This window comes from Anas platyrhynchos, chromosome 1, assembly GCF_047663525.1.
Source record: "Anas platyrhynchos isolate ZD024472 breed Pekin duck chromosome 1, IASCAAS_PekinDuck_T2T, whole genome shotgun sequence".
NCBI classification, from domain to species: domain Eukaryota; kingdom Metazoa; phylum Chordata; class Aves; order Anseriformes; family Anatidae; genus Anas; species Anas platyrhynchos.
The window spans coordinates 180,243,085-180,263,376 of NC_092587.1; the positions used below are offsets into that span (position 1 = coordinate 180,243,085).

Sequence of the window (20,292 nt, forward strand, 5' to 3'; positions counted from 1 at the left end):
AAAATATTGGCAAAAAAAAAAAAAAATCGCATCTCACCTTACTGCAATTTTGTCAGTCCCTATCAGTTCCCTGAACTGAAAGCCGCATCATTCAGTGTTCAAATGAAAGGTAAAAATGCAGGTGGCTGTTTTCCTCTGCGCACTGGGGATTAGTGGAGCAAATTCTGCACGTAGAGTTGCGGAGGGCACCTCACTCTCCAGGCTCTGTTTTTTATGCGGGGAGGGGGCGGCTGCACAGAAGCACAGGGGAAACGCAGGCTGCTGCTCTCTTGCGTTTAGCCACCTGCTTCAGCACTCTGTCATCTTTATAGGGAATGAGGAATCACAGGGAAAAAGCAAAATAGTGTTAGAAGGGATGGGCCTGCATCCCAAGTCAGTATCCTGCTGAAATCTCCTTGACCTCCAGCACTACAAGATCTGCCATGGCCAAATAACCCCTCCCAAACCTCCAAATTGTCTCAAACAAAATTTGAAAGGGCAGAAGGAGCTTGTACAGTTTCTCATCATGGGCCCATAGTAGCTCTGACATGATACTGGCATCCAAAAAGCTGATTTGTTGTCTCAAGGCAGCCTTCAGAGGTCTCCAGAGGCGACCTGGCTCTCTGTGTTGGTTCTATAAGATGCTCAAATCCACTCTGTAAGTGCCCTGAATCACCTTCAGTATTACAGCTTTATGTTCAGGCATTACCATACAGGGGCTGCACCTGAAGGAGGGGGATTGAAAATAGCCTCAGATCTCATAAAAAATGAATAAAATACAAATAAATAAATAAAATAAAACAACCACAAGGACTAATGGGTAGCACTCCTCATTCTGCTGTCTAATTCATATGCTATTTGTGAAACAGCTTTTGGTCCTCCTGTCATTCCGGATGATATAAAAAAAAACCATCAAATGCCTCCCTAAAGTGATCCCATGTAAGGGGAAAGCCGACATGCTTTTATCATTGCTGTGATTCCCTTGTACATCGCCAAGCTCACTTCCATTTTCTGGCATGGCCTGACTCGATGCAGGGCCCTGCCCTGTACTTCTGGCTAGCTGAAAACCCCTCTGGGCAGCCAGCCCGGCAGGCCAGCCTCAGAGGCACCCTGTCCTCAAACGGGGGACAGCATCTCTGGGGTCAGAGCCTTTTGGAGCATTGCTCCCAAGTGCGCTGGATGCTGAGCTCAGGTCATTGTGCTGGAAGTCCTGCGAATCTGCTCTGTGAGCTTGCCAGTGGGGCTGTGGGAGCTGGAAGCTAGGGCCTGTCCTCACCAGCATGTCCAGGAGATCCAAGGACTTGCAAAACTTCTGGATGCAGTGTTTCAAGATCAGAAGTGTTATATTTGGACAGTTTCTACAATGCAGGGCACAAAGAGAACCAAGGAACTGGAACGACCAGGCAGAACTGATAAGCCAGTAGGGACAAGACCCCTCCTTAAGGATTTCTCCACAACTTGGCCCTTCTGAGGCCATTTTCTGAACCATTTCTAAGGGAGAAGGATCTTTAAGAGCTTAGCTGGTCTTTGGAGAGCAGCGAGTCATCTTCTGCAAATCATTCATAAATTCCTATTTAAAGTTCATGAGGCTGCTAGGCTACAAACAAGGACACCAAAAACATTAAGAAGAAAAAAAAAAAAGAGTTAATAAAATGTGTCCTCTTCTGACTCTTGCCCACTTCTGACTCTGTTCTTTCAAGGTCAGCAGCAGATCCAGGGGATGAGCTCACGTCCTGCCTGCAGCCTGGCACTGCCCTGGGTCCCCTCGCAGAGCCAAGCCCAGGCCCGGCCTCAGCCAGCACCAACCTGCCCTCGCTCCATGTGCATGGCCAGGGCCCGACGCAGGGAGCACTGAGGCCGTTCTGTTTTCTTCCCTCTTCGCCTTCTCCACAGCTCCTGGAATGTGTTTGCCTATGGTGGAAAAAATGCAAGGAGCAGCGAGAGGCGGCCGGGAACGCCGCCCTCCCCGGCAGCGCTGGGTGCCAGAGCCAGGCCATGGCCAGGGCCACCACCAGCCCGGAGGTCAGGGGAGCCCCTGGTGCTTGCAGGGACGAGCTGAATAATTTTTGGAGTGTTTTGTTCCGGAATTTAAAAAGGCAGATGTGTCTTCTGCACTGTCTCCATGAACACAGGCTCGCAGCGAAGCCTGTTTCGGTCCGAAGGCCGGCTGGCAAGGCACACAGTCTGGTGTACAAACCTTCGAGCCCATCTTCTCCTCCCCGTTCCGTTAACGGGTATCTTTTATCCTGTCCTAAGCAACAGCAACAAGACTAATTAGTTTAACGAGTACAACAAATGGTTTTATTGACAAGAAAGAACCCTTTGAAATATACATTACATTCACAAAGGATTAAATTACGCCCTATTATCCATTTTCCATAAAATAAAGATTACTTTGATAAATCACGACTAATGTTATCTTTGGCTGATAAGAACCCTGTGCTTATTTGTGTGGCTTCTATAAATAGTGTGTGCTGAATTTTTTTTCTCCCTAAATATAGTTGATGATACAGTCTGCCAAGCATTTTCCTGCAATTTGACAATACCACATCTGTGAACGAGGCAGCAAATGAAAGCTTCATTGTCTGAATATGAAACATGCAACAGGATTTTTTTTTTGTCAGCCCCTCTACAGTAATCTATCAAACATATTTCAGCCATATCTTGCTTAAGCAATGTTTCTTTACCGCTAAAACAAGGTAGTCAAAATAAGCTTTTTTTTTTTTTAAGAGAAAACCCTTTTTGGTTTGTCTTTCCATTGTATGCCGAGCCTGTTGTATCATGAGGGCTTTGTACCCTGATTCAGGCCATAATGTAGGGCTAAATGCCCATTGCCAGGTGTCTTTTGCACTTTGTCTTTCCATCAGCTTGCACCGGTGGATTCTGGAGATTACCAACGCCTTACCCACGTTACCTTTGAGGGTTTGGACAGTCGGTCAAGCAATGCCTTGGGTTTTAATCCATTTCTCCCCACACCACCTCAATGTCTCTTCACACAAAATTGCGAGCAGCTGGGATATCAGCAGACCTTTGTGTGGCAAGAGGCACACCTACCTCTTCAGCAGAATTCAACTTTTTGAAAAAATAGCTTAATTCTGACAAACGAAGCTGGTTCCCCACCATGCAATGGATGGCTGGATACCCGTGGATTTGTTTGTTTTTTTTTCAGGTGTGCCACCAGCACTGTGACAGCAGCGAGCCTGCTCCCAGCCCTACAGCCTGCTCGGTGCGCTCCCGGAAACACAGGGTGCCCCGGGAATCCTGGCTACAGAGCTGCAGCTATTCAGTAGCCTGATCTGAGGGTTTCTGAGCTCTCCCAGGGCCCATCGACACACAGCATCAGGCCACATCCATTTCACAGAAAACATTGGTTTTTGTTTGGAATTGGAATAAAAAAATAGGGCCCAAAGCCCTTCCTCCATGAAGGATGCTGTATGAAGGGCACGGCCTCCCTTGCCCTGGGGGACAAACATCCAGGTTTAAGTTACACTCCCCAGTTTTTGAAATCCTCTCAAGAAACTAATTGGCGGCTCCAAGTTCAACTACTGCTTTGTATGTCACCGGATGCCTCAACGAACCTCATTTTACTCAGCTAGAGCTGGTACCACAGTCGCAGGATTGTCCTGAGGTCTAACTTGTGAAGTCTTTAAATGCAACAGGGGAGAGGATGTGGAGAGACTCCGAAAACCTTTAGCAAGGAATCCCAGTGCGTGAAGGAGTTAAGGTCTGCAGCGTACCTTTCACTTCTTCTGCCAGTTTCTTTCTCCTGACTCGTCAAACATAACATGGGCCTAGCATTGATTTATGGTAGCGAGCCCTTCGTGGCTGTTCTGGATCGGTGCCCTCGTCACACGCAAATGGCTCTTTTCGGCGTTTTTCCCTCAGAAGCAGGTGGCAGCAGACTTCAAACAAACCCACACCCGTGTCTGTGCTGCTTCTAAAGGGTGTGTTTTACTCATGGAAATACGTCTGAGCCCTCCATTTCGTTTTCAAAATTTGCTAAGCTCCCCACCCCCTGGGTTGACTGCAAAGTGACTCAGCAAGGCAAGCAAAGGGATTAAATAGCAGCTAGAGGTTTTTTGAAATGAATGGAGAAGTTTAGTGGTTCTGAAAGTATTTTCCTCTAACACACATTTCAAAAACTTTAATAAAAATAATTACAGCAGAGTCTATTAACAAACAAAATTCAGGGCTAGAGTAAATCTTAGAGAATAAGGAGGAGCACTTAAATGCTACAAAACAAATGTATTATCACCTTTCTAAACCTCCTTAAGTTTCTCTTTTCCTCCATTAGAAAAGAAAAAATCACCGTGGCTGGGCTGCTGTAATTAAAACAAGGTTCAAGTTTTAGTTTTAGTATGGTGTACGTATCTAGAGAGAGGCGATGAGAAAGCTTCACAGAAAAGATTGAAGACAGAGACATTGTCACCAATGCTGGTGTACAACCTCGGGTCCAACTCAGACTCAGCTCTCTTTGCTTGATACTTCTGTGCATGATAAAGTCCTGGGATATTGATTCTGTTTCTGGGACTCATGTAATTGGAGGTCAAAGATAAGGTCCCTAAGTAACAACTGGCTGAAGATCTAGCCCTTGGACTCCTCAGGAGAGCTCTCACATACACGTCACAGATCCAAACCCCTCCTTGCTTGTTCTATCTCGTGCCTCCCATGCTTTGCACTGATTTCTGTGCAGCTGCTATATTCAGGAGAGAAGCATCAGAGCTGTCCCATTTCACGCTGCACAACAAGCGAGGGGTTTGGGTGCTCTCCAGGAATGAGAGGGATGTTGATTCCAAACTCCTTTGGCCCAGAACCCAGTTTTCCCACTTCCCACAAAAGCGCTCGAAGCCCTTTACTCACCTACTTTCAGAACTGGGTCGTCTGAATGTCAAACGCAGAGCGCGCTGCCTACTAGTGCCAGTATTCAAACACCTCTTTTTGCAGTTTTCCCAAGCACAGTGCAGCTCAGCACAGAATAAGACTCACTCTATGAAGGCAAGCCCCTCTGTATGAAGTGTTTAAGGCCCAACAGCAGATGTGCTGACTAAACCAGCCCAGGTGAGCATCCCTTCATGCACTGTGATACTCAAGTCAGCTCTACAACTGGGGTGTATATGGAACCAGTACGGCCACCCACCACGATCCCATTCACTGCAACACTTACAGGTCAGCCGTTAAACTAAGCAACTGGAAGACCGAAGCATCACGAGTCCTGGTGTGGAAATCCTGGGGTGGTATTTGTAAAATGAAAGTGCCATTTCTGGCATGGCAGTTCAGACAAGTCAAAATCTCAACATCTTTTCCTTCCTCCTTGTAGGAAGGCAGGCAGAGGAAACACACAGAAGACAGAAGTCAGTACATCAAATGCCTTTTATTGATGTATTTGCTCACTTGTGACCCTCTGTCATGTACTTTAACTGCACAGACCAAAATTAGTGATTGATTTTAGTTTTTACAAGTTACAACTTCTATAGCTTTTGCATTATTGCTCAGTGAAGATAAAATCATGGATAAGTCTCTAGGTGGACTCAAAGACAGGAAGCAACTTCATACTAATCCTCATGCAAACTACTGACTGATTACTTGAGACGGAGGCTGAGTGTAATTTGAGGAAAAAGTTCATTCTTAAGAGTATGTTAATCTAATAACAAGCTAATTCATAACCCTTTCACAACTAATTTAATTCTCACATATTAGATAATAATTACAGGCATATTAAGCAATATTAACATTATTAAACAACAATGAACAGCCTTCTGAATATATACTACGGTAACACAAACTCTGAATAATTTAAGTGCGTTACCTAGTAAAAGCATAATTTTCCAATACAATTTTCCTAAGCTTCTAGATTTTTTTTTCTCTTACAGCTCTAGTGTATTCGAACAGAATAAACCTAACATCCACATTTACAAAAGAATTTATGCCTGATCCACAAACTCCAGGGACACTTGCAATTTCAAATCTTTTTATAATATACTAACAAATTATGCCCATAAAGAAGATATTATAGTGTGGTATTGCCACCAAAGCTAATTTCTAACTCGTGCAATGAGCTTTCCAGGAGACTAAAAGGCATTGTTGCTGCTATTCTCTATTTCGTGCTATTTCACGAGCATACACTAACGTGCAGACTTGACTGCCACTAAGCATACGTTTTATATGGGGAATATAGTTATTAATAAAAGCATCCATCTTAGGTATATAACTGATTCAATATGAATGACTGCTCATCTCCCCCTTGATGCATGCAAATAACTAATGGCCACACCGCTGTGCAAATGATCTTCCTAACCTACACTGTTACTGGTCCCAACCTTAAGAGATCTGCACGCTTCAACTGATAAAAGGATTGCTACAGAACAACTGCACTAAAAAAAATCTTTCTAGTAAAATAAAATTATAAAAATAACTTAAAGCATGAAGTTCCAGGTTATGTACATGCAAATTATTCAAGTATTCCTTTTTCTTACAAAAAACCACCAGAGTAGCAACAAAAACAATGGATTTTATATATATATATATATATATATATACACATACATATATATATGAATTTTGCTTCAAAGATTTAATCAACAGCTTTGAAAAAATACATTTAATATTCTAAAATGATTTATGAGCTGCAAAAGACTTCAGACATTCAAAGCATATCAGCTGTATTAAAATGAAACAGTATCAGTGTGTACTGATGATAGGCTGAGAAAAAGAGTGAAAGCACAGGGAAAAAGAGCAAATAAAAATATTGGTGAGGTCATAAGAGACACTGGTTCAACATCTGGTCAAAAGGATTATGCATGGCAAAGAAAAGGCTTCTCTCTCCTTTACTCTTTTTCAAAGAAATTGCATATTGTCAAGGTCCATTTCCATTAGAGGAATACATCAAAATAATTTTTAATCTATATTCTATTTTCTGGCCTACAGAAGGCATTCAAAGACACAGGAAAGACTCGACTTTTGCCAAACAGATTAAACAAAACTGCATTCCTACATATTTTAAGCATATAGTTATACATCAAAATTCAAAACAGAAAAATAACTCAATTTAAATACTCAAAGACAGAATTATGGATTCAAATAAATCTGGGTGAAGCAAGACTATGAGAGAAGTGCCTGAACTTGATGAGGCGATCTGTGTAGTATGGTTTCTGGATCCTTATACTTATTTGAAGGATCCATCACAGCTGCATATATCTCACTGTAAGCTCTGCAGACCAGTTCTGTTGACTGCTTTATTATCTGCTCTCTAAAAAATAAAAACAAAACAAACATCCACATAATTTGCAAATTGTAGGGAATGTAACAGTACTACATGCAAGGAATTCACAGTATATAATACAAATATACGTTAAAAATTCAGCGTCAATTACATTAAAAGCTATTTTGCTTCAAATATGAAAAAATAAAGTTTTACAATGAAAGACTTTCATCTGTTTGTATTGTACACACATGAACTCAGATATATGATCTTGATAAACAAGAAGCTTTTTTTTTTATTTCTGCAATCGTGAAACAAATGTAGAAGGAAACAACTGCAGAAGGTTAATTTAGTTTTTAATTTGCATACATTAGTTGTTCACCTGCACTCTCCTGCAATTTTTAAGACTGATATTCTTAGTAATCTACTTTCTACTTTTTGTCATTTCTTGCTGACCTTTGTAGTTGTTTTTGTTCCTCCCTCCCTCCCCATCTACCAGCAAATATATTCTATTTGCTTTATCTTGACAGCACCTATTCCATAATCTCTCAGAGGAAGAGCTGAAAGAGATAGCGGTGAGAGATTTAAAACCTACTACAGGCTTTTACCAGCAACGCTATGAAATCTGTATCGTGTTTGCTTTTGTCGGATCTAAACAAGTAACAATGCATGTAGATTGCATGCTAAAATTAACAGGAAAGTTTAATACTTTTTGAAGAAAAACAAATATTTTTATTTTATGTTACCTGTTGAATATTTGCTTAAATCACCATGGCAATGTGTTTACAGTTCCACCTGCATTTTTATCTAACAAAACGGTAACTACAACTATTTTACAGCCAAGCCCATGCAAGTGGAACACCAGGAGAAGCTAAGGAAACGGAGGTAATCATGAATCCAGACTCATCAGCCCTGCTGAACTATGCAGCCAAGGAACAAAGTCACCAGAACTTCATCCACTGAAATCAGGGCTAAATTTACCAGCTCTGACCACAACGAGTGTGGACTGAAAAGTTAAAGGAGTCTCGAATACCAAGTGTGTAGAACCTTGTATTTTCAGGAAATATTAGCAAAAGGAAGCTATGAGAAAGAAGATGAAGAGACAAATACTGCACTCGATTCTGATGCAAAGTATCCACTTTTTCAATAAACATGATCAACTGCCCCTATTACTAGGTTATTTGAATACCTGAAAGAGAGACTGTCTTTATAATAGCAAATCTAGGAAGACTGTTATAATGTATTCAGCATTTTCAGGTAAACAACTGTCTCTGAACACCGTCTAGGATCACTAAGCTACTGTAACGTGACAACCCTTTAAGAAAGTATTGCACACAGAATTTGCATAAGACTAACTGTATTGCACAAAATAATCCTAAATTAAAAGAAAAAGTTTATTAAAATATTCCTTAGGACTGAACAGCATCAAACGAGTCTCTCCATCAACTAATGTCAATGTCATTAATCAGTACATGAGGATTTCAGTTGCCATAACAACATGATACATTTTATCACTAACACAAATGGCAGCACTCTCTAAAAATAGTAATTCCAGCATTCAGTTTCTGTGATCCAATGCAAACAAAAAGAGCTTTACAAGACCAACAACCATGTAAACAAATAGTGTAAAGCTTCGTTTTAAATGAACAAAGGAATTTGAAAAGCAAATGTTGGAGGGAATGCTCTTCATGGTCATAAAGCTTAAATTATTTTGCCACTGAGTATATAGCATTCCCTTAACAAAAGCATGTGGTCTGGTTTTGAGAATTGAACTGTCGGCTTCCAGCTCAACAACTGGAACAGGAGATTATAATTATGTGACTTCAATGAAGAAGTCTTCAAAATGGACCACCAATATCTGCACAACTAGCTTGAAAATTTGAGCTACTAAAGTCATTAAAATGATAGCACTGGTTAAATGTTTTACTTGAATTTTGAGAAACTTCAGAGTTTTGCAGGTTTATTTACTACAGAAAATACTGAATACTGAATCCTACAAGCATCCATCTGTGTAAATATGTATCTTCGAAAGTTTTTGTTATTAATTCTGTGCAGAAGCTAACCTGTAACATTGTTACAGGAGGTTAATAAACTCCTTTGTAGGCTGAGCTGTAGCAGCTATAGCAATCATCCTCACATAAGCTCCTCACTCACCTCTCAGCTGCCCACTGTTACAAGATAGCACAATTTAAACCAAATTCAGGGTTAGAGAGGTTTAAAAAGCTCATAAAGGGGGTAAGTCTAAGAGTGGGAGTGCATACGTGACCAGTTTATCTTGGTTCATCTGATAGAAAGAAATGATTAAGTCAAGGTACTTTCACCACATGTCTGAGTCTTTATGGTAGCATAAAATCTGCCTCTATAAAACAGGTTTTGTGTTAGCAATGTAAAAACAGAGGCTTTCCAAATTCACCTACTATGATTGTTAATTGGACCTACATTAAAAAAATACATATCAAGAGACAAAATACAAATTTAAGAGCTTGACACCCAGACGTGGAAGTTCCAGTGCATCTATTACATTACTGCTCAAGCTGCCCTGTTTGAGCTGTATCAGTACAGGGCAACTCTTACACGACAGGGTCAGCTCTGCTGGCTGAGCTGTGAGAACAGTGACCCAAGCAGAGACACCCAACAAAGTGATGGAAAAAACCAACAGGCCAAACCGTGCACCAGGCATGCGGCAGGAAACTGGAAGTCTCTGCATGAGGAGAACGTGAGCAGCAAGTTTGCAGCACTAAGTAGTTTTTTCCCTTGACATATGTCACTTTTTTTAATCACAAGTTGCCATAATGCAACCCCATTTGGAGAACAGGTAGCAGTAATGAGAATCCGAATGTTAAGAATGTTACACCAAAATGTGACGTGCTAGTTGCAATTTCTTGGATGTTCTGTAACCTGCATTCTTGACAAAAATACAAAAAATAATGTCAAGAAAACTTTTGGATCACTGCAGCATATAATTCTCTGAATTTAAATACTACAAATTGCCTTCATATGGTTCACATTTAATTGGAAATAAATTCTTGGCATTTTCCCTGGCCTTAAGTTCAGTTGGCCCTTATTTTTCTTATTATACAATATATTCATGAAACAAGAGAAGAGATAAATAATACAGTTCTTACTTTTACACGTTTTTTAGTGATTTTTTCCTTTGAAGCGTAGAAGTCATTTCAGCACAATATTCAATGGCACAATGTCAATACTTCATAGTACAGACAACAAATTTGATAATTTTAGACTTGATGGTGCGGTGGAGATAAAAGAAATCTTGAGCAGAGAATTAAATATTTCATCTATCTTTGGAATGCTTACAAAATAGTTCTAAAACAATTTACAACTAAATTGACAAAGAATGCTGACACAGCATAACACGTTCAAAATAGGTAATTCATTTTGACAGTATTAAGTCAAGAGTAACTACTTCAGAAAGTTACAAAATTACATATTCCTGTTTGTTCAAAAAGAGGACAGTCGAAACTAAATTGAATTGCGAACTGAAGTACAATGCAAATGTGATTACAGCTGATAACTTGAATTCTCATCACGATCCGCTAAAACCTAATCAAATTCATCTTTCTGATTATTATACAGGCATAATAGAAATTCAAAGTTAAGATACTTACTTCACAGTGGCACTCAGAAGGAAATTCAGCTGGGACATTAACAGACTATCTGGAGCAGACAGATAGCGATCAAACTGAGCCTAGGGGTGGGAAAAAGAATATGAGATCAACATACAAAGAACTTGCTGTTACATGTGGATAGATAAAAATACAGATCTCTGAAAAAGGACTACTTTAAAATGGCGTCTTCTTACTTGATAAAGTTTTCTATTTTAATGTATTTAAAACTGAAGGTAACATAATATACAGATGTTTAAGGAGGAGCTTAATACAATACCAAAAGCAAACGTCTAATTTCAGCACCTCTGTCACCAACATTTCAAGTTTCTGACTCTGGGAAGTACAGATTGAGGAGCAAAAAAATGAGAAAACGGTTTCTACAACTACCCAAGTTTTCTATGTAGCTGGTGCATATTGAAGATCACCACTGAAGAGCAGACCTACTCTGTTCAGTGGAATCACAGAATCACTTAGGTTGGAAAAGACCTTTAAAATCTAGTCTGTCCAAGTTGGACATATTACTTTCATATTTTTTTACATGAAGCCACTGCTTAATAATCTAGTGAGCAGTTATGCTGGGAGAAACGAGACCAACTGACCTAGTTCAGGCTCCATGAACTGCTTCTAGGCTTACTTCTCCTGCTCCACATAACAGTGGAAAATACCACAGCACTCTGATTTCTGTTAAGCTGGGAGGCAGTGAACCTACCTGTAAGTATTCCCTCCCTGCTATGGTTTAAATTCTAAGCAGAATACATTGACAGATGGGATTTATGTGGGTTTGATTTCAGCATACTGGGTTCCATTCTGGTTCAAGTGTGTTCACACAAGCATACATTAAACAAAGTTACGAAGAAAATAAAAGTTGGATTCTTTTCTAACTTTTCAAGTAGAATTATTATGTATGACTATACATCTGTAATATATATACAAATTAAAAAATGGTCTCCAAGCTGCAGTCTTTAGATTTCTTGTAGATCAACAAGGCTGTGATAAGGTGAAGATATTTTAAACGTAAAATGTATAAATATTGGTAAGAATGCATGCTGATCTAAGTAAACCACTGAGTGCTCTGTGCCAGAGCTCTGTTCTTCCAAGGAGCTTAGGATTCCCTGGTTTGGAGCTTTAATGGAGGAAAATAGGCTATACTGACATGTCAAGAAGGGATTCAACATACGATTTTTAAGAAGACCCACTTAATTAAAAAAAATAAACAAACTGCCTTTCCCCTCCCTGAAATTCAAGCCACTGTGTGATGTCTAGATTTATACTAGAACTTTTTCATGGTGTACGTGTGCACTGCTGGCTGAGCGGCCCTTATTTACAGCTAAATTTTCAGAATAAAGCTAAACTTGACTAAGCAAGAAGAGTGACAGATCATATGCTACCGTCTACTGAACTGTGATATTGCAATCTCTATGCAAAGTACCCTTCACACACATTAAGAAAAAACATCAGCTAATAATCTGTTTTAAAATATATTGCAGCTTTCAGCTTAAAGAAATATACATTTAACTGTGGCATATGCCCAGCACCTAACTCCTTAGTTTAGCTGAAATACTTGCATAAAATCAAAGCCTTAGGACCAAAATTATAAATGATAGCAGAACCTATATTTCAAAGCATTCAGGCAAAAAATAAATTTTGATGATTAAAACTAATTAGAGCTAAGTATTTGCTTTTAGCAATTTAAGATGACTCATGGGATAACGTTCTTACAAATAAAGTCCTGCTTCTTAAGACTTAGAAATTAATATTCTATTACTACCAGCTCATACATAATTTATGAATTTATTACTTCAAGTGGTCAAATTACTACAAATGAAGAAAGTATTCCCAGACATGTAATTTAGCTATTCTTGAAGAGTACGGCTTGTTAGATGAATGTCTACTACATAACACAATTAACAGAATTCTTTCCCATGTCACAGCTACACTGCTACATTACGAAATTGTAAAATGCTTACCATCGCTACCTTCAGGGACACGGAATCCAAACTTGGCAAATTTGAAAGAGGACCCTAAGAATCAGTAATCAAAAGGGGGAAAAAAAAGAAGTCAATCTAGCATAAGGAAAAAGACAAAAAACTATAAATTCTACAGTCAGTTCAGTACTAAATCATTACTGGGTCCTGCTACAAGATATTACATTTTTGGAAACTGAATCACCACACCAATACTGGAAGTGCTGTAACAGTTCATTTATATTCCACCACTCCCTTGAATCAAAGACTTAAAATACTGACTTTTTCATGTGTGCTTTCAAGTTCTTTTCTTCCTTTTTCACCATTAGATGACAAAAATGCAGGAAAATGCTTTCTACAAGGTCTGTAATGAAAACTAAACTGGCAACTGTTCAAATCCCCTTGGTGTTCCAGAATCACATAGGACAACTTCCACCTCTTTCTCTGTTCCAGGACCATGCAAAATTCAACTCTGCTCCCTAGTAACTCTCCTGTGTTTACAAGGCATTGCATGCTGCCTAACCTCCTGGCAAATCCTCTAAGAACCTCACCCCTGCAGCCAGGGAGAAGGACAGATGTGAAAGAAAATTGCTACTGGAAAGTCTGTCCACATTCCGTTAAACAATCTGCTCTGGTCTGTTTGAAATTGGTTTTAGAAGAGGAGATAGGCTCATGAAAAGGAAACCAAGCTGAGTTACTAATCAGATTATTTCTGCACTTCTAATTGTTCTCTAAAAATCTGTTGAGCTTGGGCACTTCATGTAAAAATATCGGCCACAGAAAAATCATGAAGCTCTCTAACATAGTACTGCTTTCTCCAGAAAACACCATTATTCACCTTCTTTGCAAAAGATCTTAGGCACAGGGAAGAGGGGATGTATTAATGTCTATCATGCATGAAAGGTTGTTTGAAAGAAAAAACAGCACAAGCTCTAAATTCCAGTTTTCAACTTGTCCGAAGAAACGTGATGTTTTCACTCTGAGAATCACACTGTCTTGGTCCTCAAATAGGTAGAGCAGTGAATAAAGACAAAAAGCTACATGATTTCAAATTACTATTAAACTCTTCCAACATTTTTTCACAGAGGAAAAATGCAGTAAATGTCTAATGCATGCAAGGCATCCACTCTTGTCTATGGTACAATAGCATGCACTTGAAAAAAACCTTGAATGCCACATACCCAGTAGGTCTGATACATTCTAGATGGAAGTGGTACACACACTCACTACTTGTGTTTTAGACCCAGCTTCGTTCTAATACATTCTGAGGGATATTACACTAGCTATGCAGTTATTCTAAGAATGCACAGGATGCTCTGGTGTGCAGAGCCTGTTGATGGTACACAGATAAGCTGCACAGAAGGACTGATGCATCCCAAACCTGCTATAACACAGAGCATGGGGAAAACCTGTACTTCCAAGGTACCTTTGTCTAATAGCCATGGTCCCACATGAAAAATCAACAGATAGTATGGAGTTTTTGCTTTCAAAGGAAAATTAATTTGTAAAAATCACAGTGCCAGAATTCTTCTACTAGGCAGGAATGCACTATCATCTGAGTACATCCAGTAAATAATCTTACCTGTTCTGGTTTGTGTTGCTGCACGGAGTTATATATGTAACTCAGACCAGCTCTAGTTAAGACGTAGGAAGCTTGTTCATTTATGAGCGTATCTAAATGAGCTTCAATCTGAAATTTTAAGCATCAGGTATTTATAAAATGGGCATGAGAATATTAAATATAATCACGTCTGGAGTTAAAAGGTCTAGAAACACAAATAATACGAGAATTATAAACAAACAAGGAAAAAGCACAAGTACGAACAGCATAATTTACTCATTTACATCTTCCATATTATGAGAAGCCAATAAAAACAGAGCCTATTCTTTCTGTGTAACAGAAGAGACTATTTTTTTCGCATTTGTAAATTCAGCAGCACTAAAAATTAAGAAAAACCAAAACCCTTATACACTGTTATTTTTTTTTTTTTATACTATAATTATTTGAAAATATTGACAACAGCATGGAAGCTTTATAATAAACAAAAGGAAAAAAATGCCAGTGTTTCACAAGGAAAATTAAATTGAAACCAAGCATGATCAGTAAGGCTTCTACATTCAATACTGATAGCTGTGTGTTTGAAAAAAAAAAAAAAAAAGTTGACAACAACAGACAATGAAGTTACAGCTATTAATTTTGCTTTAATTACCTTCATAAAAAAATATATGTATATACATTTTATATTCTGAATATAATCGTCAGTTTGCCAAGAAACCTAATAAATAAATCCAGTTATAGCAGAAGCAACCACCTTTGAGTAGTCTCAGGAAGATTGGGGAATATATACATTATTACTTTTTTTTTTTTTTTTACAGAAAACTACCCCATGCTTGTTTAGTTCTATTCTCTTAAAAAAAAAAAAAAAAAAAAAAAAAAGCTGGAATTCATAATATATCAAACTCTAGTAAAATGCAAGTTTTCTGTGTGATATTTTAAGAGTTCACATATTTACTTCCTGAAATTGTTTAGAAAAATGTACTTTGCCTTATACATTAGGAGGGAAGTCATAATCTTTCAGTTTGGAGATTTTAACTGTCTTCAGGAGTTCTTTTCTCCCATGATTTTTTTTTCCTCTTACTTAATATGCCGTTCTACCTCCGCTTTATTAATCTACTTAGGTATAATCTTAAAGATTTTTTCAATCTATTCCTGTATTTGTAAAACGTGTGAAGAAAGCAAATGATATTAAATGCATAACCTTCAGCTCTACTGCTTATTTTAGGAATAAATCAATTGCAACACTTACTGTGAAAAAGGAGCTCTGATAAAGGAGATTCAAAATGCCCCAGACAGTTTGGTGGGGTTGTCTGTTTGTTTGTTTCTGTGCTAAAAGGTGCTAGAAATTCTAATTAGGAGCAGATAGGGAAAAATGTCTTGCACCCCATCTTTACGGATGCCTTCAAATAAGCAGTTGTGACCTTTTTCAAAGCCCTCAAGCTCCAAAAGCTCTCCTGAGATGTATTGCAGAGATGTTCATATAGCAAAACTATAAATGGGTAGCGCCTAGGTTTTTCCAAGTGAATGGTTTATAAACTACATTTCCATTTCAAAATGGTACCAAATATGAACTACTACCCTGGCACGTGAGGTGAAACCAAACGAATGGGAAAGGAAAGGTAGAAAGAAACACTAGCAGTAACCCTCAGCTATACCGTATTAAAACCCCACATGAGCATAGCCAGCCATTTGACCAAGCTTTCAACTACTATGTGTTTCAAGTTGCAGGTATGTTTTAGAACAATTTGGATAACGAAAATTTTTCACTAATAGGGATTTATCTGCAACTAAAACAAAACAAAACATTTCTATTAATTTTGCGTATAAAAGATGCTGAGTACCATCATCAGCTCTAATAGCTGGTATTTGCTTATGATCTGTGGCAAGAACCTCTCCCTCTTATCCCATTTCCTTGATTTAGCATTGACCCAAAACAATCAAAGATAACTATGTTCACATCACGACTTACAGTCTGGAAAAAAAATGAAAACAGTAATAAGTTTATTTTCTATTGGGGTTGGTTATGCTCACCTGAAACTGTAACATTTCTAGACGTTTGTCAGTGAATTCAAAGAGAGCCAAAGTAGTCTTCATCATATAAAGCGAATTTACCATGAAGGTTGCCATATCTGCTGTGCCCAAATTACTGGCAGACATAGTACACATCTGTAACAATGGATCTAGCACACAAGATAGAACCTAAAATAGAAAACATACAGAAAAGAGGGAGAGGAGGGAGGAAATCATGTCACACAGGGCTTCTAAGATCATTCTGTCTCTATCATGTATTTATTCCCCAAAGAAGAATAAAGAGAAATGAGAGTTTCCAACTGTGAAAGGAGTTTTCTACTGGATTTGTCAGCAGGTGATCGGCTACCATAGTGATGGGGAAAGTATAAAAACCTGAGAAGAACAGATTCTAACCTAGCAGGAGGAAGAATAACCCAGATTAGATAATTGGCAATTGTGCGATCTTGATGGAGTATTTACTTAATGGAGTAGTAATTGGATAACAGAATTTAGACACTGTGCTAAGAGTAGCACTCCATACTGTACTGTAATTATCCACTTAGTTAGTCACCATCTTATTCACATTAAAAACTCAGGTTTGGTAGAAGGCTCCAAAATGGGACTAGACAAAAAAGATTAATGGACCGAGACTAACTTAAATGTACTTCTTTTTTCCTTCTCTCAAAGAAGTCAAAATCCCTCGTACCTGCACAAAGTCAGCCTGACGAGCATCCAATGGAACAACCGATGAGTCGTGAGATGCCAGAACCTCGCGTAGCAAATTAAGTGTCTGATTTAGTGCAGAGCTTGGGCCCAGATCAGGAGGTGGGAGTTCAACCTAAAGAACAAAATTATCTGTTTTTGTTTGTTTTAAATTCTATTTAGAGCAAACACCATCAAATCTGATAACACAGATACAACCACCTAACTGAAAAATTACATGTAGCCATGCAGAGAAGAATTTTATGTTTCAGATTATAACTGCCTGCAACTTTCAGAATAACCACCCCATTCAGTGACAAACAAGCAAAACTGAATTTCTCCTTTCACTCAAAGCATGCCTACCTTATGATCTGTAGAAACACAAACGCTACAGGTTTTGGTAGCAAAAAAAATACATTTGCTAGATTAAGTACCAGAGAACAGCAACATTACTGGCAGCACTGAGTTCACTTTGAGCAAGGCTTCCTTTAAATGGTCCATAATCTAGTGCAAGCAGAGCTCTAGGATATTAGGGCCATACTGAAACAGTCAAATGAAGTCATCTTCTTGACAAGACTGCGTAGCCCCTGTCATGCAGAGTGGCTGGGTATGAGAGCCGTGCCAGGCTTCAGTAGTCATAGATGCAACAGGCTTAATCCCTAGCAAGCTTGTGCCACAAATTACCAGTACACAAAATAACTAACACAAGCTAACTCAAGTACACTCAAGGAACTGCAATGAATCCTTTTTTCACTAGGAATGTAGCTGTATCTTCCTGTCTTCAGTGATACCTCAAACTGGCTTCCTGCTGCATCCAGACCCTTACCACAACCCAAACTGCCGATCCTGTTTCCTTCTGCCAACCTGTCTTCCTCTCTCCCATCTCCTGACTATTCAAGGGTAAACACAAGTCTGGCTGGATCACGTGGGAGTAAGGAGACTCCCAGGAACACAGACCAAGCGGACACATCAAAGCATAATCTCTTTCCAAAAGGGTGTGAGAACGAAGTTTGGCTTGGCCTGGGACTAGCCTGTGCCACTCAAGATGTGTGGGAGCAGCAGAAGTAGGCAGTATGCACCTCTGCAAAGCTCTTAAGACTCCTGCTCAGCAAGAAAGGAAGGCAGCTCTGGATGGACCCGTAAGCCACGGTTAACAGGCTCCAAAGCTGTCGCTAACAAGAACTCTTTTGCATCCTTCTGAATACAAAATGTTCCTCTGCACTCACTTTCCAAGAGATGGTATAGTGAATTCGAGGAACTAATGGAGAACTGGAACTAATAAGCTCAGAGAACAGTTGTTGTTCAGCATAAATAGTCCTGAAATTTTAAAATAAATACTCTCCTAGCAATGAAGTAACTAATCTGGAAAAAGGCACTTACTCAGCGGTGATTAGTAGTAAAGTCTACTGAAATTTACAGCAGTGACTTCCTCCTTGTTTATTCCTGTTATTATTAGGGGTATTGATCGTGCCCTGAACAGCCTGTTCTCAGACCTGAACTGGACCGTGTTCAGGGATATTTTGGCATTAATTTGAGAGTAGAGACTGATAGGGCTTTCACTTCCAATACACACACAGATCATGGCAATGATAATCTCAGGCTTCTTTGCAGAGAATTTTTGTCCCTTGAAGTAGGTGATGGTCAGAAGTTTCTAAATTAGCTTCATCTTTCATTTAACCTGTTCTTTTGAAGTCCACTGTTTTCTAGATGGGAACAAGGAACAACACTGCTGGAGAATAAACCACCACAAGGAAGAGAGGCTTAGATCATTAGATTCTATTAGGGTTAGCTTGAAATTCCCGACTACTTCAACAGAGGCAGAATTATCAGTAAGTGTAAGGAAAATTAAAGCAGTGCTATATTCACATTGAGAATTCCAACCTTTTGCACATAAATATAGGGTGGTATTTTCAGAATTAAAAAAAAAAAAAATGAAGTTTTAAAGCAGATGTATCTTAATTTATAGATGAAGCTACTGACATCAATTTGTGAGAACTAAATTGCTGCTCTAATTAAAAAAAAAATCATGTCCTGAATGTTTTTACATGAACTAAAAAATGATTATAAATAACGCTATTTCCAGAGAAATAGATTTGAAATGCACCCTTTGAAGTACCTGGTTCACACACAAGCCAGACAAGAACTAGCTAAAAAATTCTCAGAAGAGTTCAGTTCAATAGCATTAAAACACACTCTAACAGTATTTAAGTGTCTAATCAGCTGTAACTAGCAGTTCAGACATGCCAGAAGTAGTCCAACCAGCTGTTCGTCCAAAGAAAACAAGAAAAAAAAAATCCCAATTTTTAAAATTTAATACACAAAACAGAAACTAGTTATCCTAAAATAACAATGGATGCTACAAGTTGCATGTGAGGCTTAGTATAAAAGGTTGTATCTTCATTTAAACTTTACAGCTTAGAAGTTCTGCATATCAGTCAGTGGGGAATAATTACCAAGAAAGTAATCTTGCACGATTTTTGTTTCTACTGACTACATAGACTACTGACGTACTACTAGTAAGTACTGGAGCAGGCATCAATGAGAGCAGTGTTCTTAGAAGCCCATATACGCACCTGAAAACACTCTATAGGCACACAATCAGAACTATTTACATACTACCCTACCTGACCATTAGAAAGTTAAGAGCGCAGAAAGACATGGACTTACTGGAGCAAGTCCAGTGAAGGTCCACAAAGATTGTGAAGGCACTGGAATGTCTCTCATACAACGACTGGTCAGCCCCAAGAAGAGAAGGCTTGGGGGAAATGTTATCAATGTGTATAAATGCTTCACAGGAGGAGGAAAGAAGAGGGAGACAAAGCTCTTCCTGGCAATGACTTGTGACAATTCGAGAGGCGATGTGAACCAACTGAAACACAAGAAATTCCACTGGATTACAGAAAACAATTTTTCAGTGTGAAATTAGTCAAACACTGGAGACAGTTGCACTACTAGGTTCTGCAGTCTCCTCCATCCTCGGAGGCACTCGATGGGACAGAGTTCTCAGCAACCTGCTCTAGATGACATTGTTTGAGCAGGATGGTTGGACTCGATGATCTCCAGAGGTTCCTGCTGACCTCATCTGACCTTTCTGTGATAGCAGTGTTAAATAAAAGACAACAGTAATTTTAAGTATACAGCTCCTCCAAGAATGCACTGCTAAGAGGGAGAATGAAAATGTTAGTGGCTTTTTAAAGGGCCTAATCAGCTTTTAAATTGGACTTTCAAAACCCTCAGTGGCAAGGAGGCAGAGAC

General features: G+C 39.0%; 1 protein-coding gene across 1 annotated transcript in view; it reads right to left on the reverse strand.

The window, feature by feature from the left end:
* Positions 1-5,331: 5,331 nt before the first annotated feature.
* The window catches only part of COG6 (component of oligomeric golgi complex 6), a 51,952-nt gene continuing 36,991 nt past the window's right edge, over positions 5,332-20,292 (reverse strand). The window contains exons 14-19 of the mRNA XM_038174145.2: positions 17,042-17,173; positions 16,357-16,524; positions 14,350-14,457; positions 12,771-12,824; positions 10,804-10,883; positions 5,332-7,225 (exon numbers count right to left, since the gene is read on the reverse strand). Coding sequence (XP_038030073.1) covers positions 7,078-7,225; positions 10,804-10,883; positions 12,771-12,824; positions 14,350-14,457; positions 16,357-16,524; positions 17,042-17,173 — 690 coding nt within the window. The 3' untranslated portion in view covers positions 5,332-7,077. The remainder of the gene's footprint in view (positions 7,226-10,803; positions 10,884-12,770; positions 12,825-14,349; positions 14,458-16,356; positions 16,525-17,041; positions 17,174-20,292) is intronic.